Below are 20569 nucleotides of genomic sequence, written 5' to 3'. Positions count from 1 at the left end.
GACTTGTATGCTTTAACTAATGAGGTGGTTTGAAAGATAAGTCTAGCAATTTAAAAGTACATAGGCATGGCCCAGCCCCCTTAAAACTGTATCAGGAAAAAAAGTGTGGAGATAGCCAACCTGAAACTAGATTTCTAATGTTTTTAGACTAAGAAGATTTCTGTTACAAGACATTTCAATCAAGTGAGTGAATCAGGAAGGAGTGTCACAGTAGCTATAAAAATCAGCATAGTTCTTGAAATACAGAAAGTAGAGTGACAGAACACAAATAGATTGCAAAAGGAAATCCTCATGAAAACCAAGTGTGTACTCAGTGACTTGGATTTCAAGTGCGAAGTTTTTACAGGGGATGAAAACTTCTGTGTGGCTGTGTCAGCTGTGCATGGAAAATATCCAAACAGGACTCTCAGTTTTTGCATAAAGCTCATAATAAAATAAGAATGCTGCAAAAAGCTGCAAAATACTCCCAATTCACTTGATAAAGTAGTTTTCTGCTACAAAGTAAGTCCTGAGATGCTATTTCCCTTTTGTTTAGCAAGGAGCTCTGACTCACCACCTTTTTACCTGGGAGTTTGTTGTGGCTGATTGAATTAGAGGCCTCAGAGATTTTGGCTCCTTGTATATTTTCCAATACCTAGATGGCTGCAAGTAGTGGTAGTTGAGTGTCATGATCCTAACCGTGCCTCTTTTACAGCAATCTTCTACAGATTGTTCCTCTCCTTTGTTCCTTCTCTCATGAAAATGAAGGACAGATGCTGGTCACCAGCCATGTGAGACTGCTGAGAGAGACTCATTGCTCCTATGTACTAGTTGGCAACTAGCACCAGAATAAGAGGACACAGTCTCAAGCTGTGCCAGGGGAGATTTAGACTGGATGTTAGGAAGAAATTCTTCATAGAGAGAGTGATTGGCCATTGGAATATGCTGCCCAGGGAGGTGGTGGAGTTGCCATCACTGGAGGTGTTTAGGAAGAGACTGGATGGGGTGCTTGGTGCCATGGGTTAGTTGATTAGATGGTGTTGGATGATAGGTTGGACTCGATGATCTTATAGGTCTCTTCCAACCTGGTCTGGTCTGGTCTGGTCTGGTCTATTCTATTCTATTCTATTCTATTCTATTCTATTCTATTCTATTCTATTCTATTCTATTCTCTAAAACCTCCACAAGCACTTGACCAAACTGCTTAGCAGCAGCAGCAATACATGATGACATTATGATGTCCATACAGCTGCAGATTCAAATAGGTGTCTCTCTCTGGTTGTGTTTTTTCTAATACTCAGCAAAGACTGATCTCAGGATGCATCTTTACCAGAAGACAACACTTCCAAAAGTTCCTTTCTGCCCCTGTGACTAGTTGTAGAATCATAGAATGGTTCGAGTCGGAAGAGACCCTTAAAGGTCATCTAGTCCACCCCCCTGCAGGGCAGGGACATCTTCCTCTAGATCAGGTTGCTCAGAGCCTTGTCCAACCTGACACTGCATGTTTGCAGGGAAGGAGAATCTCCCACGTGTCTGAGCAGCCTGTGCCTGTGTTTCATCACCCTTTACTGTAAAAACTGTCTTCCTTTTATCTAGTCTAAATGTACACTCTTTGAGTTTAAAACCATTACCTCCTCTCTTGCCACAACACACCCTACTAAAAAATAGTTGCCATATTTTGTTTTTTAATAGGGTCCCTTTAACTACTTTAAGTTTCCAAACTTGAAACCCCGTTGTCTTTGAGACAATTGTGGTTTTTTCCCTGCTAGAACTGTCAGAAATTGTTGAAGTTGGAAGTATCTGGGTATGTAAAGCACACAGAATGACTGCTCCCATCTTGACTCATAACTAGCTAATGAAAGTTGGCTGTAATGATCTGGAATTTTTTCACCTGGAACTTTGTGTTTTCTTGTATTTATGCTGGCCTGAAATATAAATGACTGTACAAATGCTCGGTTTTAAAGATCCTGTTCTCGTGCTTGGCCGCTGACGCTTCCTGCCAGCCTGCTTTTGTTGCAAGTTCAACTACTTGCTTCTGATCTTTGTTGTCAGCTGAGGATTAGTACTTACAGTTTCAGCACTTTACCAAAGCAGCTCCTTAGGGACAGTGTGGATTGCAAACACAGGGACAAGGTCCATGGAACTGGAGATAAAACATTTTTAAATGAGTGGAAGCAGTTGTGGAATGAATTTGGAGAGTTCCCTTGGAGAGTCAGGCACTGGCAGATTCCCTTATTCAAATTATAACTGGGGTGGTTAATCTTACTTTGAGTGAGACCTAAAATTACCTGGGAAGTGTTGGCCTTGTCACAAGGGTAAAGAGCAGAAGGAAAACTACCACTATTGTATATAGCAGTATGGATGTAATTTTGCCAGCTTGGTGCTTTAAAACTGTCCTAATGATACTTCCAAGCTAGCTGGAGAAGGTACAGAAGTAGGTGGAAAAACTTACTAGTGAAGAAGTTTTATGGAAGAAGGAATGCAAAAATTAGCTAAGAATGTTTATTTTAGAAACAAATGAGAAAAACTCAATGGGAATTGATAGTCATAATCATCTAAAGAAGCTCTTTTACACATTTATTCTATTCTTTTCCCTCCAAATACAATAGCAGCTAATGAGAGTGAGGGGGAAACAAGCAAAACAGCATAACCACCAAAATATTGTGTGAAAGTTATGGAGACTTCTGTTGTAAATTAAGGTTTAAATAAGATTCAGCAAAGGATGATTAGAGCCTTCTCATTTATACTGAAATAAACCAGAGAGGCATATGAAGGTATTCAAATGTGTGAAATTTCCTTCTGAAGTTATGAAAGAGCCTTCCTCACTTACAGGCAGCTAACCTTGCACTGCAGTCTGCGCTGGCAGCCCAGAATGCAACTACATCTGGGCTGCATCCAAAGCAGTGTGACTGGCAGGGCAAGGGAGGTGATTCCTCCCCTTTGCTCTGCTCTGCTGAGACCCCACCTGCAGCACTGTCTCCAGTTCTGGGGTACCCAGAAGAACAGAGACATGGAACTGCTAGAGAAGGTCCAGAGGATACCACAAAGGTGATCAGAGGGCTGGAGAACCCAGGCTGCAAGAGTTGGGGCTGTTCAAACTGGAGAAGTCAGCTCCAGGGAGACCTTAGAGCTGCCTTCCAGTACCTGAAAGGGGTCTGCAAGAAAGCTGGGAAGGGAAAATTTACAAGGGCTTGCAGTGATAGAATGACAGGGAATGGATTGAAGCTTAAGGAAGGCAGATTTAGACTGGAGGTTAGAAATGAGTTCTTTACAGTAAGGGTGGTGAGACACTGGAACAGGCTGCCCAGGGAAGTTGTGCATGCCTCCTTCTTTGGAGGTGTTTAAGGCCAGGTTGGATGAGGGCTGGTGGGAGGTGTCCCTGCTGCTGGCAGGGGGATTGGAACTGGATGATCTGTAAGGTCCTTTCCAACACAAACCTAACTTGTCAGTTATGGAGGAGCTTTGTCTGAATATTCTGACCCTTGTTAAACTATTGGCGGAGTGTGAGATTCTCTTTACTTTTAAATCTCCTTCTTATGATGCTAACAAAAATGTGGAAAAAGAGCTAGATGAATTGGGTGTGGTGTTACATTCTGTCTGTTGAAACCTTCACTGGAACTTCAGAGCTTTTTGTGTGTTACAGACGTAGAAGTGCAGCAAACAATTCAGTTAGATAAATTTTAACCAGAAGAGATGGTGAGTCACAAAGATACTGCTTCTCAAGGTACTCTTTTAACTGTTACCCTACCAGCAAAGAGCAGCCTCACTGCTGCCAATAAGCAAAGTCAGTGAACAAAGGCTGCAGTTTGATTCAATACTGAGCATTGTAAGCACACACCAAAGAAAAAGGCAGGTAAGGCAATCCTGTAGCCTGGTGTGTAATCTGCCAATTCATTCAGCCATCTTCTACTCAGTTATTAAAACTCAGAGTACTTTCCCCTGCATCTGTTTTTGTCTTTTCTACTGAGTTTCTGAATGTAGTAAACTGGATTCAGTGGCATGACCTCATCTGTAGTTAGAAAGTTATTCAGGGCCATGCAATATTTATTAGTGATCACATTGAGCAGAGTGGAATGAAAGGAGTATTTGTTGTTTTGTGGGAGAGGTCAGATAAGCTGAGAACACAATTTGGTGAAGTATGAACTGAAAGCCTTTGCACAAAGCTCTAGTAAATGGGGAAAAGAGAAAACGGGGCCAGGGCAGCTTGAAGTCCTCATCTTGGCCATTGATAAAGTCAGTAATTTTTTTTTAGCACTGCTAAGGCAAGTAATTTTTGTTGAATACTTTTCCCTCTGCTGCTGCTTGAGTTTATACTACACATTCCTTGTTTTATTCCACAAAGCCAGTGTCAAGTACATAATAGCAGAAATGCTCTTTGAAATCAACCTCCCACTCAAAGCATGGTTATTGGCAATGCTAGGTCAGGGCAGCTGGAGCTTGGTCTGGATGAGTTTGGAAAACCTTTAGGGATGGTGATCCCACAGCTTCCTGGGACAATCTGTTTCACTGCTGCTATCCTAGTGTCCAATGTGAACCTCCCAGTGTGCCATTACAGTGCCTTTTGTCCCTCGATTTGGATTTGCAACTACCAGAAATAATGTGGTGCTGTAATTTTTGGATCAGGTTGTGGAGAGTCCTTCTCTGGAGATATTCAAACACCCCCTGGACATGTGCCTGTGCAACCTGCTCTAGGTGAACCTGCTTTAGCAGAGGGGTTGGACCAGATGATCTCCAGAGGTCCCTTCCAACCCCTTACCTACCCCTGTGATTCTGTGATCACTCCTTAGGCCATTTCTCTTCACTGGACAGAACAAATCCAGCTCCTGTATTCCACTCTTAGGGATTACATGTTCTAGGACTCTGACCACTTCTTTTTGTTTGGTTGGTTTGGTTTTTTATGTTTGCTTTATTGTTGACAAACTGAACTTGCCCAGTTTGTCAACATCCCTCTTGAACTGGTGGACTGCAATCTGGACACAATATGCCAGATGCAGCCTCGGCAGTGCCAGCTAAAGGGGACAAATAACTTCCCATTGTCTGCTGCTCATACTCGTGTCGTTGTATCCTCATATGTAATTTGTGCATTTTGTAATGAGAGCACACACACCACTGGCTCATAGCCTGCGTTCCACCCTATTTTCCAGGGTTCTTATCAACAGAGCTCATGTTCAGCCAGTTGTTTCCTAGCCCCTACCAACACACAGGGTTGTATGTATAAGAATAGAATAGAAGTGTGTGTGTGTTTGGTGACAGCTTAGCTACCACTATGGTAAAAGCAGAAAGCATTTAGTGTTTAATACACTACAGGGAAGAGTGTTGTGTGTCACCAGACAGAAAAATGGTTGAGTGGATGGATTTGGCAGATCTGAAAACCAACCCTTCTGAAGCCTGAATTTCAGCTGCAGCTTGTGCTCCATGCCTGGGAACAGCAAACGAGGCATGGACTGTGGGCAGTAATAAAAGTGTAGCCAGGAAGTGAGAGTGGTGCAAGGCTCAGAAGTTTGCCTTAGTGAGGGTTACCTGCAGTTCCTTGGTAACTGAACTCCTGAGCCCTCTCAGACAGCAGTGTTCCATGCTGAAACATGAGTGCAGGCATTGCAGTTCTGACAAATGTTATACAGCTTTCATTGAATGTTTTTGAAGCACTGTGGTGTTCTAAGCACCCAATTCTTGCTGCATACTATTACTTTTTTTTTACTTAAGCTCATGCAGACTAGATGATTTAAAAAAAAAAAAAAGAGTAATCTGTGACAAGTTCTTTTATGGACTTCCCAAAATGAATGGTTAGTATTTTGTTTAACATATGCATATACATCTCAAGTGGCTCTGCTCAGGAAGTAGAACACATGTTGTGTGTAAGCCATTCTTTCACAGGTGTGTCTTCTGTGCTTATTTTTCTCTGGCAGCTATCAGCATGAGAATCATAGAATCACAGAATTGTTAGGGTTGGAAGGGACCTCAAGGATCATGTAGTTTCAACCCCTCTGCCTTCTACACCTCACACTAGATCAAGTTGCTCAGAGCCACATCCAGCCTGCCCTTCAAAATCTCCAGGGATGAGGCTTCCACTACCTCCCTGGGTAACCTGTGCCAGTGTCTCACCACCCTCATGGGGAAGAACTTCTTCCTGACATCCAATCTGAATCTACTCACTTCTAGTTTTGCTCCATCACCCCCAGTGCTATCACTCCCTGACACCCAAAAAGGTCCCTCCCCAGCTTTCTTGTAGCCCCCTTCAGATACTGGAAGGCCACAATGAGGTCTCCTTAGAGCTTTCTCTTCTGCAGACTGAGCAGCCCCAACTCTCTCAGTCTGTCCTCACAGCAGAGCAGCTCCAGCCCTCTACTCATCCTTGTGGCCCTTCTCTGGACACCTTCCAGCACCTCCAGATCCTTCCTGTAATAGAGGCTCCAGAGCTGGACACAGTGCTCCAGGTGGGGTCTCACCAGAGCAGAGCAGAGGGGAAGAATCATCTCCCTTGACCTGCTGGCTCTGCTTCTCTTGCTGCAGCCCAGGATGTGATTGGCTTTCTGGGCTGCAAGTGCACACTGCTGGCTTATGTTGAGCTTCTCATCCACCAGCACCCCCAAGGCCTTCAGAACAGACAAAAATGTAATAATGAGGCATTTTGGCAGCTAAGCTGTTTGCTGCTAGAACATGGAGTTTAGAAAAACACTCTATGTAACCTTGAAAAGTTTGTACTTTGAGACAAAGCTTGTGACCTCTACATAGAATCTTGTGCCCAAGAGGAAACAAAAGTGAAATGATTTCAGTACAGGCTTTAAGAACTGGCAAAAGGCTTGTGCTTTTTATGCATCACTGAGACTGCTAAGCAAATAATCATACAAACAAAGGCTGCAGATTATAAGGAAGCCACAAAACAGAATGCAACCTAAAATAAACTTGAAGTTCAACATAGATAATATGCTTTAAATGAAGAATGCCATCTTTGGCACAATTAAAAGGCAAGCAAGGTCTCTGAGATTACATGTGTCACTGGTGGAAATAGGCCAGACTGCCAGCTACCAATTATGCTCTGTTCTCAGGGTAGAATGGTGAAATGGGCCAGGTTTCCAGATTTCTATATTTTATTCTCAGCTTCATACAGCTCTTTCCTGCTAATAACAAAGAACAGTAAACTCCTTTTGAACCAGTGAGGAAGCAGAGGAAGCCACTTACCCCTGACTCCACAAACCTCTGTTAGGACCCTCAGATCCTTCTTTGTGGAGGGCAGAGACGTGACCTCTCTCACTGCTCAGCTCCAGGCCACAAGGCTTTCACTCTGGAGGAGTCTTGTTGCCATCCAGCTGGCAATACAGCACCATGTGGCTGCTCCTTCAATCCTAACCCCCAGTGGGATGGGGAGGAGTAAATATAACAAAAGCTTCAAGGGTTGATACAAGGACAGAGAAGGTGCAGTCACCACTTTTGGTCATGGGTAAAAAGAAGTCTTCTACCTTGAATTTAGCATGAAATGACAGTATGATGATGTGGATGGCTTAAATGATTTCTGATAACTTGTGAAACTGAGGTAGGTTGCTAAGGGCTTGCACCCAGTGCTTGAAAGGGACTGGAAAAGTATTTTAGAATTGTTACTCTGGGTGATATTGTGGCACAAGTGAACACACAGCACATCCAAAGAAGGTGTTTGCACCTCTCTGATGGAATTAAGGAAAACAACTAAGGAAAAAAGGAAGACTCTGGAAGCCATGGGCCAGTCAGGCTCTCCTCTTTGCCTGGCAAGGTCATGGAGCAGATCCTCCTGAATGCTTTGCTAAGGCATACAGAAAATGAAGGTGATTGGTGTCAGCCAGCATGGCTTCACCAAGGGCAAATCCTGCCTGGTGAACTTCATGACCTTTTATGACAGAGTTACAGCATCAGTGGATAAGGGAAGAGCAACTGATGTCATCTATCTGGACTCGTGTAAAGCATTTGACACTGTCCTGCATGACCTCCTGGTCACCAGGCAGCATGGACTTGAGGGGTGGAGCACTTGAGGAATTGGTTGGAGGGCTGCACTTGGTTGAGGTCAGTGGCTCAACGTCCAAGTGGAGCCCAGTGACAAGCGGTGTCCCTCAGGGGTTGGTACTGGGACCAGTGCTGCTTATTAGCCGTGGGCTCTTGGATCACTCAGTCTGTGTTTCCTTACTGTTGTTTTTTTAGCTAACAGCTGGTGACATCCTAAAGCAAAGTTCTCTTTGTAACAGCTGAACTGTGTGCTGCTGGTGTGCTGGGCCTCCTCCATGAGTTTAATTATAATGCAAGAAATAATTATTAAACATTATGCTTCTGGAGCACCATAAATGAAATGTACTTGCCTTGCCACAGTGTTTATCTCTGATTTGCATTTTGAAATTGATTGCAATTTAGTGGTTGCAAACTGTTTGTGGTCTTCAATAAAGCAACTGTTAATGATCTCTTCTCTTCTGCAGAAAATTACATCAGCAGTTTGAAATGTACAAGGAGCAAGTGAAGAAGATGGGTGAAGAATCACAGCAGCAGCAGGAGCAGAAGGGTGATGCCCCAACCTGTGGCATCTGCCACAAAACCAAATTTGCCGATGGCTGTGGCCATAACTGTTCATATTGCCAAACTAAGTTCTGTGCCCGCTGCGGAGGAAGAGTGTCCTTACGGTCAAATAAGGTACGGAGCTGTGGGAGCTTGCAAACCAGCTTCTCCTAAACTCACCATTGCTTATTGATTGCTTCGGCATCCAAATCACATAGCTACTCGAACACGTCCTTTAAGGTGGTAATGATGCCTTCTTTAGGCGCTTTAAAGTCCTTTAAGATGATAATGATGCCTCCTTGAGGCGCTTTTAAGTCCTTCAGAGTGGTAATGATAGCTACTTTAGGGGCTTTTAAGACATCTGTTGTCTTCTCAGATAATTTCCATTTGCAGATGGGTTTGTGATTGTGGCTTTTAACTTAGTACATACCGCGTTTCTAACGGAGGATTCACGAACATACAGCCCTTTACTTGGAGGGCTGAGCCTCTTTATTTGAGACTAGGAGATATACCTAGTGGTCTGGAGATGATAATATGGAGACGCAGATTATTGCAAGAGAAAGCACGGATCTGTGTCTTTTTCTACTTGCTCAGGTTCTTCTGTACAAAATTATTGTCAGTAAGTGTGAAAGTTTATACAACATATTATGGAGAATGAAAATCTTTAGACATACAGAGATCTTTTCTATTTGTACATAGAAATAGACATGCAAACAGCAAGGTAGTATTAGGAAAAAATTAAATGCTCTAAAAAGGTAAGATGTGGAGCTGGTGTACTGGTGCTTCTTGTAGAACAGGTAAAACAGCAGTCTGAATTTTTAGAAGGAGCTGAGGTAATCAGAAAACAGCTCTGAGAATTTTTATTCAACTGTGTCCAGTTCTGGGCCCCTCAATTTAAGGACATTGAGACTCTTGAACGTGTCCAGAGAAGGGCAGCGAGGCTGGGGAGAGGCCTCCAGCACAGCCCTGTGAGGAGAGGCTGAGGGAGCTGGGGTTGCTTAGCCTGGAGAAGAGGAGGCTCAGGGGAGACCTTCTTGCTCTCTACAATTACCTGAAGATAAGAGATGGAATAATTTCTGTGGTACTTTCATATGTTTATAAAAGGCAATCAGGGCAGATATTTGAGGCACTATGTCTGTGTACTTAGAAATGCAGAAAAAGGGCCTTAAGAGGAAGGCTTCATCTCCTAAAGTTATACATTCTGATATGTCCTTTAGACTGTCCTTGGGATGGATCATGTGAATTTGGAAGGACTGACTTCTCTTGAAAGACTTCCAGTGGATTCTTTCTATAGAATCTTAAGTTTGTTCCTCTGCTTCACCATCCTCACCACAGAAAGCTTCTCTTACTTTTCAACCTCCTCTGTCCTTCTGCAAGCCAGCTTCTCCATTCAGTATTCTGAATCTATTCTGCAACTCTTCTCAGTTGACTTTTTTTTTCTCTCTACTAGTATTGATAATTTAGTGTAATAAACAAGCTTTCCTGCCTCATTCTTTTCTGCTCGATGTACTTTATGAATATGCAGGACAGAGCACCTCTACAGATCCCCTGTGAGGTGATGCCTCTCCCTTAAAGAAAAAACCCTGACCGTTTATTCCTGTTCTTTTCTTCTTGTCTGTTCATCAATTAGGTTGTTTGTTTTTTCCTGTGGATGAGTTTATTCTTATTCCATGGCAGCTTGCTAATTGCATTCTCTGTTTGGGCTGTTACAAACCTGTCCAATGGGGATGTCAAGCTCACTTGCCTATTATTCAGTTGATCTAATGCTGAAATTCCTTAAAACTGATGGAATTGGGATGGCATCTCCCACTTCTTATTCCTCTTTTCAGTGAGAAGATTCTGGTACAGTTAATACATATTTTAGACTTGAGGCTTTAAAAAGTTGTCACTGGGCTGTTGTTCTCCTGGCTCACTTTAAAGCTTCCCTTTCCAAAGCATCAGTTCAGAGTAGGACCTCATATTCTGCATTAAATAATATTCTGGAATAAGTATGTCTCCAATCACTGTGAGCATGGATACAAAAGATTTAATCAGAGAGACTGTGGCAATCTCCTATTAATGATCTCTTTTATGCACATATCTATTATTCCATGAAAAGTATTTTTGGTCCACCAGAATTTACCAGAGCTATTTCTGCCCCCTCCTGAAGGATGACTTCTGATAGCTTCTTATTTTTAACTTTGCTAAATCTCCTTTGATCTTTGTGGATATTGTTTGACAGGTTATATGTCTCTGGTTTGGACTTTATATGAGGTGCTTCTTAAACGATCTGGAATGCTCTTTGATAGAGCTCTCTGATCAGTTTGTGATCTTTTCCATAATATCAAATTTGAAGCCAAACTCTTGCACTGGATTATGCTTCCAAATAGTTTGGTACAGTCTGGTGTTGGCAGCATGTGCCTCAACATGCAGGATTGTGCAGAAAAGGTTCTTTCAAAGGTCACAAGGAGGATTGCTACTCACAAGATTAGGCTGGATCTTGGGAAGAGGTTCTTCAGTAGAAGGGTGGAACAGGTTTTGGATGCCTCCTCCCTGCCAGGATGAGGCCTTGAGCAGCCAAGTCTAGTTGTGAGGTGTCCCTGCCCATGTTGGGGAGGTTGGAGTAGCTGATTCCTAAGGTCCTTTCCAACCATTCTATGCAACTTTATGGTCACGAGTAGGAGCAGAGCATGGAAATGTTTGTTGTCAGAGCATTAGATTAGGATTTTCTGAATGAATGGATGATTTATTCCTCTTTCAGTTTAGTTGCAGTGCCTGAAATTCAGGCATTAAAATTCAGTTTGGGCTGTACAGAAATTCGGTGGGAGTTCCTACTAGATGAAACATGGGACTGAGAGCAGTAGTACTGCTGCTTACTGACTTAGTGAATGGAGTATTCAGCCAGGATGTAGGCTTTAACTCCCATGGGAGTAAGGGACCTTGAACTGTCATCTTTTATGTTTATGAACAATTTCACATTATTGAAACTGAAGCAATGAATCACATCACAGCAGGCAGTAACTGTTCTTAGGAATACAGGCACTACTGATACACAAACTATGCTACTGTTATGGCTTTTTAATGATCTAATGATTTATATAGGGAAATGCACACTGAACGAGGCAGTGCACAGCGGAATGAGATTTATGCAGCTGAGAAAATGAGATGCTAAAATATCACACAAACAAAGCTGCCAGACAGATCCAGCTGCCTTTCCAAAGGCACCAGTTTTGGGGGTTACTGCTTGATGTAGGAAAGCTTTTAGTTTACATGGTGAAGTGCTTGAGACTCTTCACAGAACAGCCAGCTAAACAATGTGATAAAAACCAGCTAATAAAGATCCTTTTCATCTCAAAGTTTGTTTTCTTAGGATACTTGCTCCTTTTAAAACTTTGCATAAGTTTTAACCTCCTCTACTTAATATTTAAATTTCATCCATTATCCATTGTTTTAATGATGTCCCTGCTTTCTAATTTGAAATATCCCTGTCTTTCCCACTTTTTTTTTGGGTGAAACCTTCTACCTTTTTTCCCCCCCTCAGTTTAGTATATCTAACAATCTTTATTTTTGTCATGTGCTGCTTTACCTACTGTGTCTTGTTGGAATTTATTTGAAGTTCATTTAAAGTGAGCCCCCACCTGGAATATTGCACCCAGTTCTGGGCTCCCCAGTTCACAACGGACAGGGATCTACTTGAGAGAGTCCAAAGGAGGGCTACAAGGATGATGAAGGGCCTGGAGCACTGCCTGGTGAGGAGAGGCTGAGAGCTCTGGGGCTGTTTAGTCTGGAGAGAAGACTGAGAGGGGATCTGATCAATGTCTATCAATATCTGAGGGCTGGGGGTCAGGAAGAAAGGGACAGGGATAGCCTCTGCTCACTGTGCCCTGGGACAGGACCAGAGGCAATGAATGGAAATCACAGCACAGAAAATTCCACCTCAACACAAGGAAGAACTTCTTTACTGTAAGGGTCGCAGAGCCCTGGAGCAGGCTGCCCAGAGAGGTTGTGGAGTCTCCTTCTCTGGAGACTTTCCAGCCCTGTCTGGATGTGTTCCTGTGTGACCTGTGCTGGGTTCTATGGTCCTGCTCTGGCAGGGGGGTTGGACTCAGAGGTCTCCAGAGGTCACTTCCCACCCCTAACATCCTGTGAAAGTTCTCAAATTTCTCTTTTGCTGATAGTTTTTGTTGTTATTCTGCAATGTTATTAATTGCTGCCTGCATCCTTACCGTGGGGTTGGACTGTTCTGACTTGCTGTTCTGTGCTGTTACTCACTCCTGCCTGCAAAAGCGAGCCATTTACTAAGAAGGCAACCTAATCAAGCATTTACAATAAAGACAATTTCTCAGCTTCTGTGCTAAAAATACCTGCTTATGGATTATGCTGCCCTTACACAGTGGAGTAAATGACGTCAGAAGTGAGGATGTGAAAGTAAAGTACGAGATGTTTCCATCCAAAATATCACTGAGTGTTCACTGCCACTCTTCCTGCAAGGGGACAGGCAGCCCTGACAGGAAAGTGGCAGAGCACCTGCTGCTGTGAGGATGAACCTGTCTCTGCACAGCTAGTGATAATGCTTACAAGGCCTGTGATTTAGATAGTTTTCAATGACATTTGCTACTTGTGTAGCTGAGAATGCCACCAAACCCCAAAGCATCTTTGAACATACTTTAAACTTTTACCATGATGCATAACATCGTAGAATAAATTAGATCAGATGAGACCTGTGGAGATTATCTAGACCCATATCCTGCTCCAAGCAGGATTAACTTCAAAGTCAGAGATGGTTTTCAGGGTAATGTCCAAGTGAGGTGTGAATATCTCCAAGGATAGAGAATCTGTAACCTCTTTGGACAATCTCTTATAGTGGTTACCCACTCTTGTGATTTTTATATCCAGTCTACTCCCTTGGTTGGATTTTGTTCATTAGCTGTGCATCTTCAAGAAAATCCTGTCTCTGTCTTCCCTAGAGCTCACCTGTAAGTAGCTGAGGAATGCAAGTAGCTTCCCCCTGCCTGCCTGCTTCACTACCTCAGCCTTCTGTCCTGACCTGGTATCCTGAGCCAACCCTGGGCAGTGGGGGAGATTCAAAAATTCCCTTGGAGTAAATTAAAGTGATCTGACACCAAAGAGCTGATGAGTTGGGTTTGCTAGAGCCAGTGAAAAGTCCTGGTAGTGGACTGGAGCAGAGGGAAAAGGAGAGAGGGAGGGAGAGAGTCCCAAATCTCTTGGTTGGCCTCCTTTGTATTCTCTGCTGTTCATTCATACCTCTAGCTCTGGGAGGAGCCTAAAACTTCTGTAAGAGTGCAGGAGCACAAAGTCACTTGTCATATGGTTATCTGAACAGCAAAGCTGTGAAGTGAGTTCTCAGCCTTTCTTGGTGGGCAGTTGTATTTCCAACAGAACTAAGTGCTCATCTCCATGCCCAGATTTGGTCTCTTTATTGCCATGGGAAATTAAGATACCAGAAAAAAGAGAAATCATCATTTGTCAGTCACACAAATGAGGAACAGCTTTGCATTGAAAGCATTTTCACTGCTTTGGTTTCCTAAAGTACTATTCCATTTACAGTTTTAGGCAGCTAAGGGGAAATAATGATGGAGGGGAATGTTTGTATTTAATATTTATGGGTATGAAAAATAAAAAGTATAAATGATACAGCTCTGACATGGCATGCAGGAAACACTTGTGGCAAACTCCATCTCCTTATGCTTTACATCTTTACTATTTTAAAGATGTGTTGAGTGAGGAGGCTCAGGGGAGACCTCATTGCTGTCTACAACTCCCTGAAGGGAGGTTGTAGCCAGGTGGGGGTTAGTCTCTTCTCCCAGGCACCCAGCAACAAAATGAGGGGACACAGTCTCAGGTTGTGCCAGGGAAGGTTCAGGCTGGATATTAGGAAGAAGTTCTTTACAGAGAGAGAGATTTGCCATTGGAATGTGCTGCCCAGGGAGGTGGTGGAGTTGCCATCCCTGGAGATCTTCAGGAAGAGACAGGATGAGGCACTTAGTGCCATGGTCTGGTTCACTGGATAGGGCTGGGTGATAGGTTGGAGTGGATGATCTTGGAGGTCTCTTCCAACCTGGTTGATCCTATGATTCTATGACTGACATGCAGCTATGCCATTGGGTGTATGCTGCAGCTGGCTCCAGTAAACAAACATTCTGTATTTCACTGGACTCCTTGAAACTGCATGGCTAATAATTTGCAACACTGGGGTCCAAGGCCTGTAGAGCTACACTCTGCATCCTTCTCATAAGATGCCCCTTTTGTTTTAGTAAGGTTTTGGACATGACCCCTGAATTACTTTATGAAAAACATAGCAATGATCTTTGTTCAATGTCACCCATGAAAGGATTAAGAAAATCATTAGGAGGACAGATTTTTCACTAGATCTTCTTTATTACTAGGGGAAGTAAGAAGGATACATATTAATTCCTTTTAAGTTTGTGTGTTTGTTTTACTAACAAATCCTACTGCTTACTTTCAAAATGAAAGTGACTCTTTCCTTCTTTGTCTTTTTGTTTTGTTTTCTTTTCTGTTCTTTCCCCCTGTCCTTTCTTTCTTGCTTTCGTGGATATGAACTCCAGGAGGACAAAGTGGTTAGAGCTTTTTTTTTCTGTCTACAGTTTCTTTTCTTTATGGCTAGGCTTATTTCCTGGCCTCCATTTGCTTTCATTTGCACAGGTGTAATTCCTGCTGAAGCCAAGGGGAGTTACTGTCATTACAATGAAAGCAATGTTTGGCATGCAAGGCTCAGCTGGTTTTCAGATAACTTAACTCATAACCTGTGAGTTGTTGTGAACAGTCTGCATGGTATTTCCCTGGCTGCAGCTTTTGTGAGCATGCCCCAAACTTTCCCTTTGCTTTTGCAATATGATATGTGCACAGCTCAACAAGATCAAAGGAAATTCTCTCATGGGTCTTTCTATTACAGAAATGCAAATCCATTTTGATCCAGGTGGCATAAAGTTATCACAATTCTTTTTGCACCCTGGGGTGGTCAACATTTGATGGACTCAAGGTTTTGGCTCTAAACTTTTTAACCATGGTGGCTCAGTTTGGGGCTTTAATGACAATATAAGAAGGTACCAGTAAACATTAAGAAAGCATTTTTATTTGAAACAAGTGGCATAAAGTTATCACAATTCTTTTTGCACCCTGGGGTGGTCAACATTTGACGGACTCAAGGTTTTGAAGGTTTTGGCTCTAAACTTTTTAACCATGATGACTCAGTTTGGGGTTTTAATGGCAATATAATGAGGTACCAGTAAACACCAAGAAAGCACTTTGATTTGAAGCATTTAGCAATATGCCAGCCATGCCATGGAGCTTCTCCACCAATGTAGAAATCATTTTCCAAACGGAGTGGTGTGCAGGCATTCCTCCAAAGCAGTGCACATGTTGTATTGAGCAAAGCCTTGTACTAACGTCAGCTGTTGTGCATGCCACTGACACTGTGCTTGTCTTGCCACTTTTAATCTGTTAGAACAGGTAGTTCAAATCTGAATGTGAGAAGAAGCCTGGATGTAGTTCAGCACTTTACCAAATTACATGTGATTTTTTTTTAAATTTTATTTTTTTTTTAAACAACAGAGGTGAGAAAACTCCTTGAGCTAGTGGGAATCTGCTCTTCCATGAAAATCTCTAATGTATTCTAAAGAATTGCTATTGCCACTTGCAGTGCCTGTAGTGCATGGCAAGTAAGTTCCTACAGGAGATGGAGTTAGCGTTCCTCTGCACGTAGTGACTGCATACACAGGCTTGCTACAAGAAATAGGCATTTTTCTTACTGTTAGCAGTGTTAAAGCTCACTTCTCTGTGTATGATTCAGAAATCATTTTCTTCATAAAGGTTGTTCTAAGCTATCTGCTGCTGCTAACCTTTAGGATATGTTTTCCGTAGCAGGCAAGTGGCCTTTGCGGTGGCCAGCTGTGAATAGCCTTGCTGGGCAGGGAGGGGGAGTGGAACAGACTAATTTAGTTTCCCCGGGGGAAAACCCCCTGCAGGGAGGGCAATGCTCTTACAAGCCCTCCCCCCACTGCTACCAGGATGGGTGCAACCCATCACACCAGCACACTGGTCTGCCCATCTGTAGAGGTTTGCACAGTTTTCTTTTGGTCTACTCCATGAGAGTTTTTGAGAAGTAAAAGGCTTTGACCTCATGGAAACCATGTAGTAACAGCACCAGCTTGTAGAATACAGAGGTGTCTGTAGAACACAAAAGGTAGGTAAGGAACAATTTTTTTCCCTTGAAGATTTTACCCTTTCAGTGTAACCTTGTAAGCAGTGCATGCTAACAGCATGCCCACAGTCAGTCCAGCAGTATGGGTGAGGTGCTCCTCTATATTGCAGCAATACTAAATTTAGCTGAAAAAATGTTAAAAAAGAAAGAAAAACCTGAAGGAGTTCATAGTTGTAAGGCTCTATGGTTATCTAGCTTTACCATGTACATGTGTGAAGGGGCAAAGGGACAGAAATTTCTCCAGTCTGATTTTTCCTTAAGCCATGGTGATGCCTCTGATTTAGGAGCTGTTGCTGGTGATTTTGAAACAGACATTTTAGAAGTTAAGGCAGAAAGAACAAGAGGTATTGTAGGTCAACTTATTCTTGACTGCAAACATTGAGAAGGAAGGGCAGCAGTGGTGTTCATCTTGCTGTTTTAGTGCTCACAGGTCAAGAGCCCTGGTATGCAGATGCTCTCAAGACAACTGCTCAAATGTAAACAGGATATGTTGTATAATATAGCATTTAGCAGCAGGGTAACCCACTTAAAGAATCCTTACTATTCCTGGTTAGCCTTCATTTTTCCAGTGCTAGCATATCAGAAGGTGTGAATTCCAGTTCTTAAGTGACTTATTCTGCATTTCATAACCACAGCAAGTTCAGTCTGCAGTGCTCCTTGGTAACTCTGTAGGCACTTGGTGGCTGTTGATGGTACGTGGACCCAGTTAACACAGGTTTGGAAAAGTGAGGTGTGTTCAGAGCACCAGGGCTGTGAGGATTTGGAGTGTAGAAAGGTACTTTGGTATGTACCCTGTAGAAATCTAGATACACCTTTTGATCAAGATTGAGATTGTAGGGAAAACTGGGACAGTACCTGGTGTTCAGTGATCAATCATATGCCATTCCACTGGAGCTGTTCAGAGTGGTGGGGGATGGAGCTGGACATGAATTCAGGTTGTGCTGCAGTTTCTTGCATCTGCTTCATTCATTGCTAGGAAGAGCAGTTTCCTGTGAAAGCACTGATGGCACTGGAACCTGATCCAGAATCCATCAAAATGCAGTGGGCAGACTGAGCTACTTGGTATTAATGTCGCAGATTGCAGTGCAAATCTGTACCTCAAACTGGAAGGACAGCTTCTCTTCGCAGAGCTATAGTTCTGTGTAATCAGTCAAACACTTCTCTGGCTGGCTGTGATCTGGGTTTTAGAACTTAGATAAAATCCATACACAGTGTTTAGTTATGAAGATCTGGGGTTCAGTTACATCAATTCATGTTTTCAAAGTGTTTGTTTTCAAGCAAGAAGGTTTAAAGTGGGATGAAATGGGTAGTTCAGTGGCCTGGCCTTTGGATGCTCTGACACTTTCTCTGTCCCTGTGTCTCCTTTAGGGGGCTTGGGAAGTTAGCTTTAGGAAAGCTGTTTTAAACTGTTACAAGCCAGTCAGTGCCTTCAGTGGAGCTGTTTATAATTCTTTGAAGGATAAACCTGAAGAGCAATGTTAGGAAACTTCATCCTTGTTATGTCTTTATTTCTTGTACAAGTGGATAAAACATTTTGACACTTCCTCTTCTACCTTTGTAATGTTATGTATTTTGACACAGAGAAATAGCTTGTCTTTAAAAATCCAGTCTTCAGCCTTCACCAGTCTTAAAAAGCTGTACAATAGCTTTTTTTTTTTGGATAAAGTCACCTCAAAGACTCCTTTAAGCCAATTCAGCGTCGAATGGACTTGCTGAATACCTTCCTAGGCTCATTTCCCTAATAACATAACTCTGGAATGTGATTTTAACTTGAATCAGGAAATCCAAGTTTAGTAGTTTCTGAGATTCCTGGACAAAGTTCTGACAATGACAGTTATTTTTAGCAAATGAAGCTCATGAAACAATCCCATATGAAATTGCACTAGATAAGATCAGAAGCAATTACCATAGGGCATTATTCTCCCTCTCTTTTTCTCACTGCAGTTAAAACATCATATTCTCTGGTTTTCATTCACCATGTTCCACAGTAATGAATATTATTATGCCAGTCAGGAGAGACCAAGGTGGTGGTAAGAATCCTTTCTGTCATTTTGTGGAGATTTCACTGTTAAGCAAGAAAAGGTTTTTCTCATTTTCCTTCAGCTCTTCTGAAGAGGTCCTGGGGCCTGCCCCCAAATGCCATAATTTCCCAACCACCTGTCTTGCAGGTCTGTACCTCCACAGTGACCTACAGCTTGCCCATCTGGAATTGCACAAACATGATCAATATTTATAGAGGTTGTTGCCTCTCCTACTGCTGCCTTCTTGCTATTGGAAAGTATGTTTGGGTAAACTCTTGCCCTGTTCTTTACATTTGGCTCAGGCTGAATTGCATCTTACAGTGAAGCACACCTGGAGTCTCATCAAGGTTTCCATGGGCTGTGTATGCTCTGGAGGATATTGGGTTTTAACAAAGACATTTCCAGATTGCTGGAATTAGGAAAAAGCTTTTCTAGACTCCCCAAAGCACTATCATTATTTTCTAGACTTGGAATACCTCTGACAAAAGCCTCCTGTACCAGCTGTTATTTAGGATTGGGGTTTTTGAGAGCTCTCTGTGCTGTGGAAAGTTTTAATGCTTTTCCTCAGCACTTGAGTATTGTCTTTCAGATTGGGATCTCTAAAAGTAATTCAGAGAGTTGGCAACTTAGACCTGACAAGAGTCTTGGGCCACTTGTCCTAGGCTGTTCTCTGATCCTATTTCTCATGTATCTATTTGTCTGAGCTGCTTACCTTTATCTTGCTATGTTCAGAGCTCACTCTTGTTTCCTTCATCACTAGAGAGTGCATCTTCAGGAGCAGAAGAGGCATTTAACAAACCTGGCACTGAAAGCCCAAGGTTCTTCTGGCTTCTGTTTCTTGGTGCTGGATTGCCAAACGAAAATAAAATGGACTCTCTGTAAATATAATTAAACACAAAGTTGCTGCTTCTTCCTCTGTCAGACTTGGTCTGATTGCACACTCAAACCATCTTCCCTGCTCAAAAACATTTCCTAGCTTTCCATTTTCAGTATTTTTGATACTGTCACAGTGTGATATGTGATAGAAGGAGATCACACACAGCAACTGCATCCTACTGGTGGTTAAATGGGCACATGAATGTTTTCCCTGAGGTAGACCCCACATTGTTAACTTGGATGGCCTTACTGCCATACTAAGTTGCACCGTTTGCCATCACAGTCAAGGAACAGGGAGATTACATCACACTGTACTTCAACTTTAACTTCTGAGCTGCTGAAGAACTTGGGAGACATAGGGAAGGGATGAGATTTTTTATTAATCCCTCCCTTCCTTCCCTTGTCTTCCTTCTTCATCATGATGCCTTTTGCCCCATCTCCTCATGCACAGATCAATGGCAGTGTTTGAGGGAAGGGGGATGTGGTCCTAGGAGCTGACAGTCTCCTTTTACAGCTTCTTTTTTATGTGAAAGTTAATTGGAAAATAAAAATAGAACAACTTCTTACCAGGATGTAGCTTCAGAATGGCTGTAACTAGTTCAGTGTAGTGACTGCTTCTATGCATCTATGTAGTGAGACTGCTTTTGTCAGCAAGCTTCATGCTTGAGGAGCATAGATATGTTTCTTGCTTAAAAATTAACAGAAAACTAACCAGGAAAGTAAGTCTGAAAATCTTTTCCATTCATGTGTGTACTTCTCTTTTAGATGAGCAAGCTTTGGTGTGTTTTTTTTCACCTTCACTGATGAATGTGAAAGGTACTAGGTCCTCCTATAAACCTTGTCCTCTGTGTGTGCACTGTGCTGGTCTGATTTTATAGCACAGACATTGGAAGTAGTTTGGTTTGCTTTTAGATGGTGCTGAACTTCTGAAAAGCATTAGAGCTGACTTAGAGAGAGCCTG

General features: G+C 42.6%; 1 protein-coding gene across 44 annotated transcripts in view; it reads left to right on the top strand.

Moving 5' to 3' along the window:
• The window catches only part of RIMS2 (regulating synaptic membrane exocytosis 2), a 379504-nt gene that overhangs the window by 58585 nt on the left and 300350 nt on the right, over nucleotides 1-20569 (top strand). For all 44 annotated transcript variants that reach the window (XM_054167301.1, XM_054167288.1, XM_054167286.1 and 41 more), the window contains one exon: nucleotides 8415-8625. In XM_054167301.1, the coding sequence (XP_054023276.1) occupies nucleotides 8415-8625 (211 nt within the window). The remainder of the gene's footprint in view (nucleotides 1-8414; nucleotides 8626-20569) is intronic.

The sequence above is a fragment of the Dryobates pubescens genome, chromosome 14 (assembly GCF_014839835.1).
Source record: "Dryobates pubescens isolate bDryPub1 chromosome 14, bDryPub1.pri, whole genome shotgun sequence".
Classification (NCBI taxonomy): Eukaryota; Metazoa; Chordata; class Aves; order Piciformes; family Picidae; genus Dryobates; species Dryobates pubescens.
This window is presented reverse-complemented; position numbering and strand designations above follow the sequence as displayed.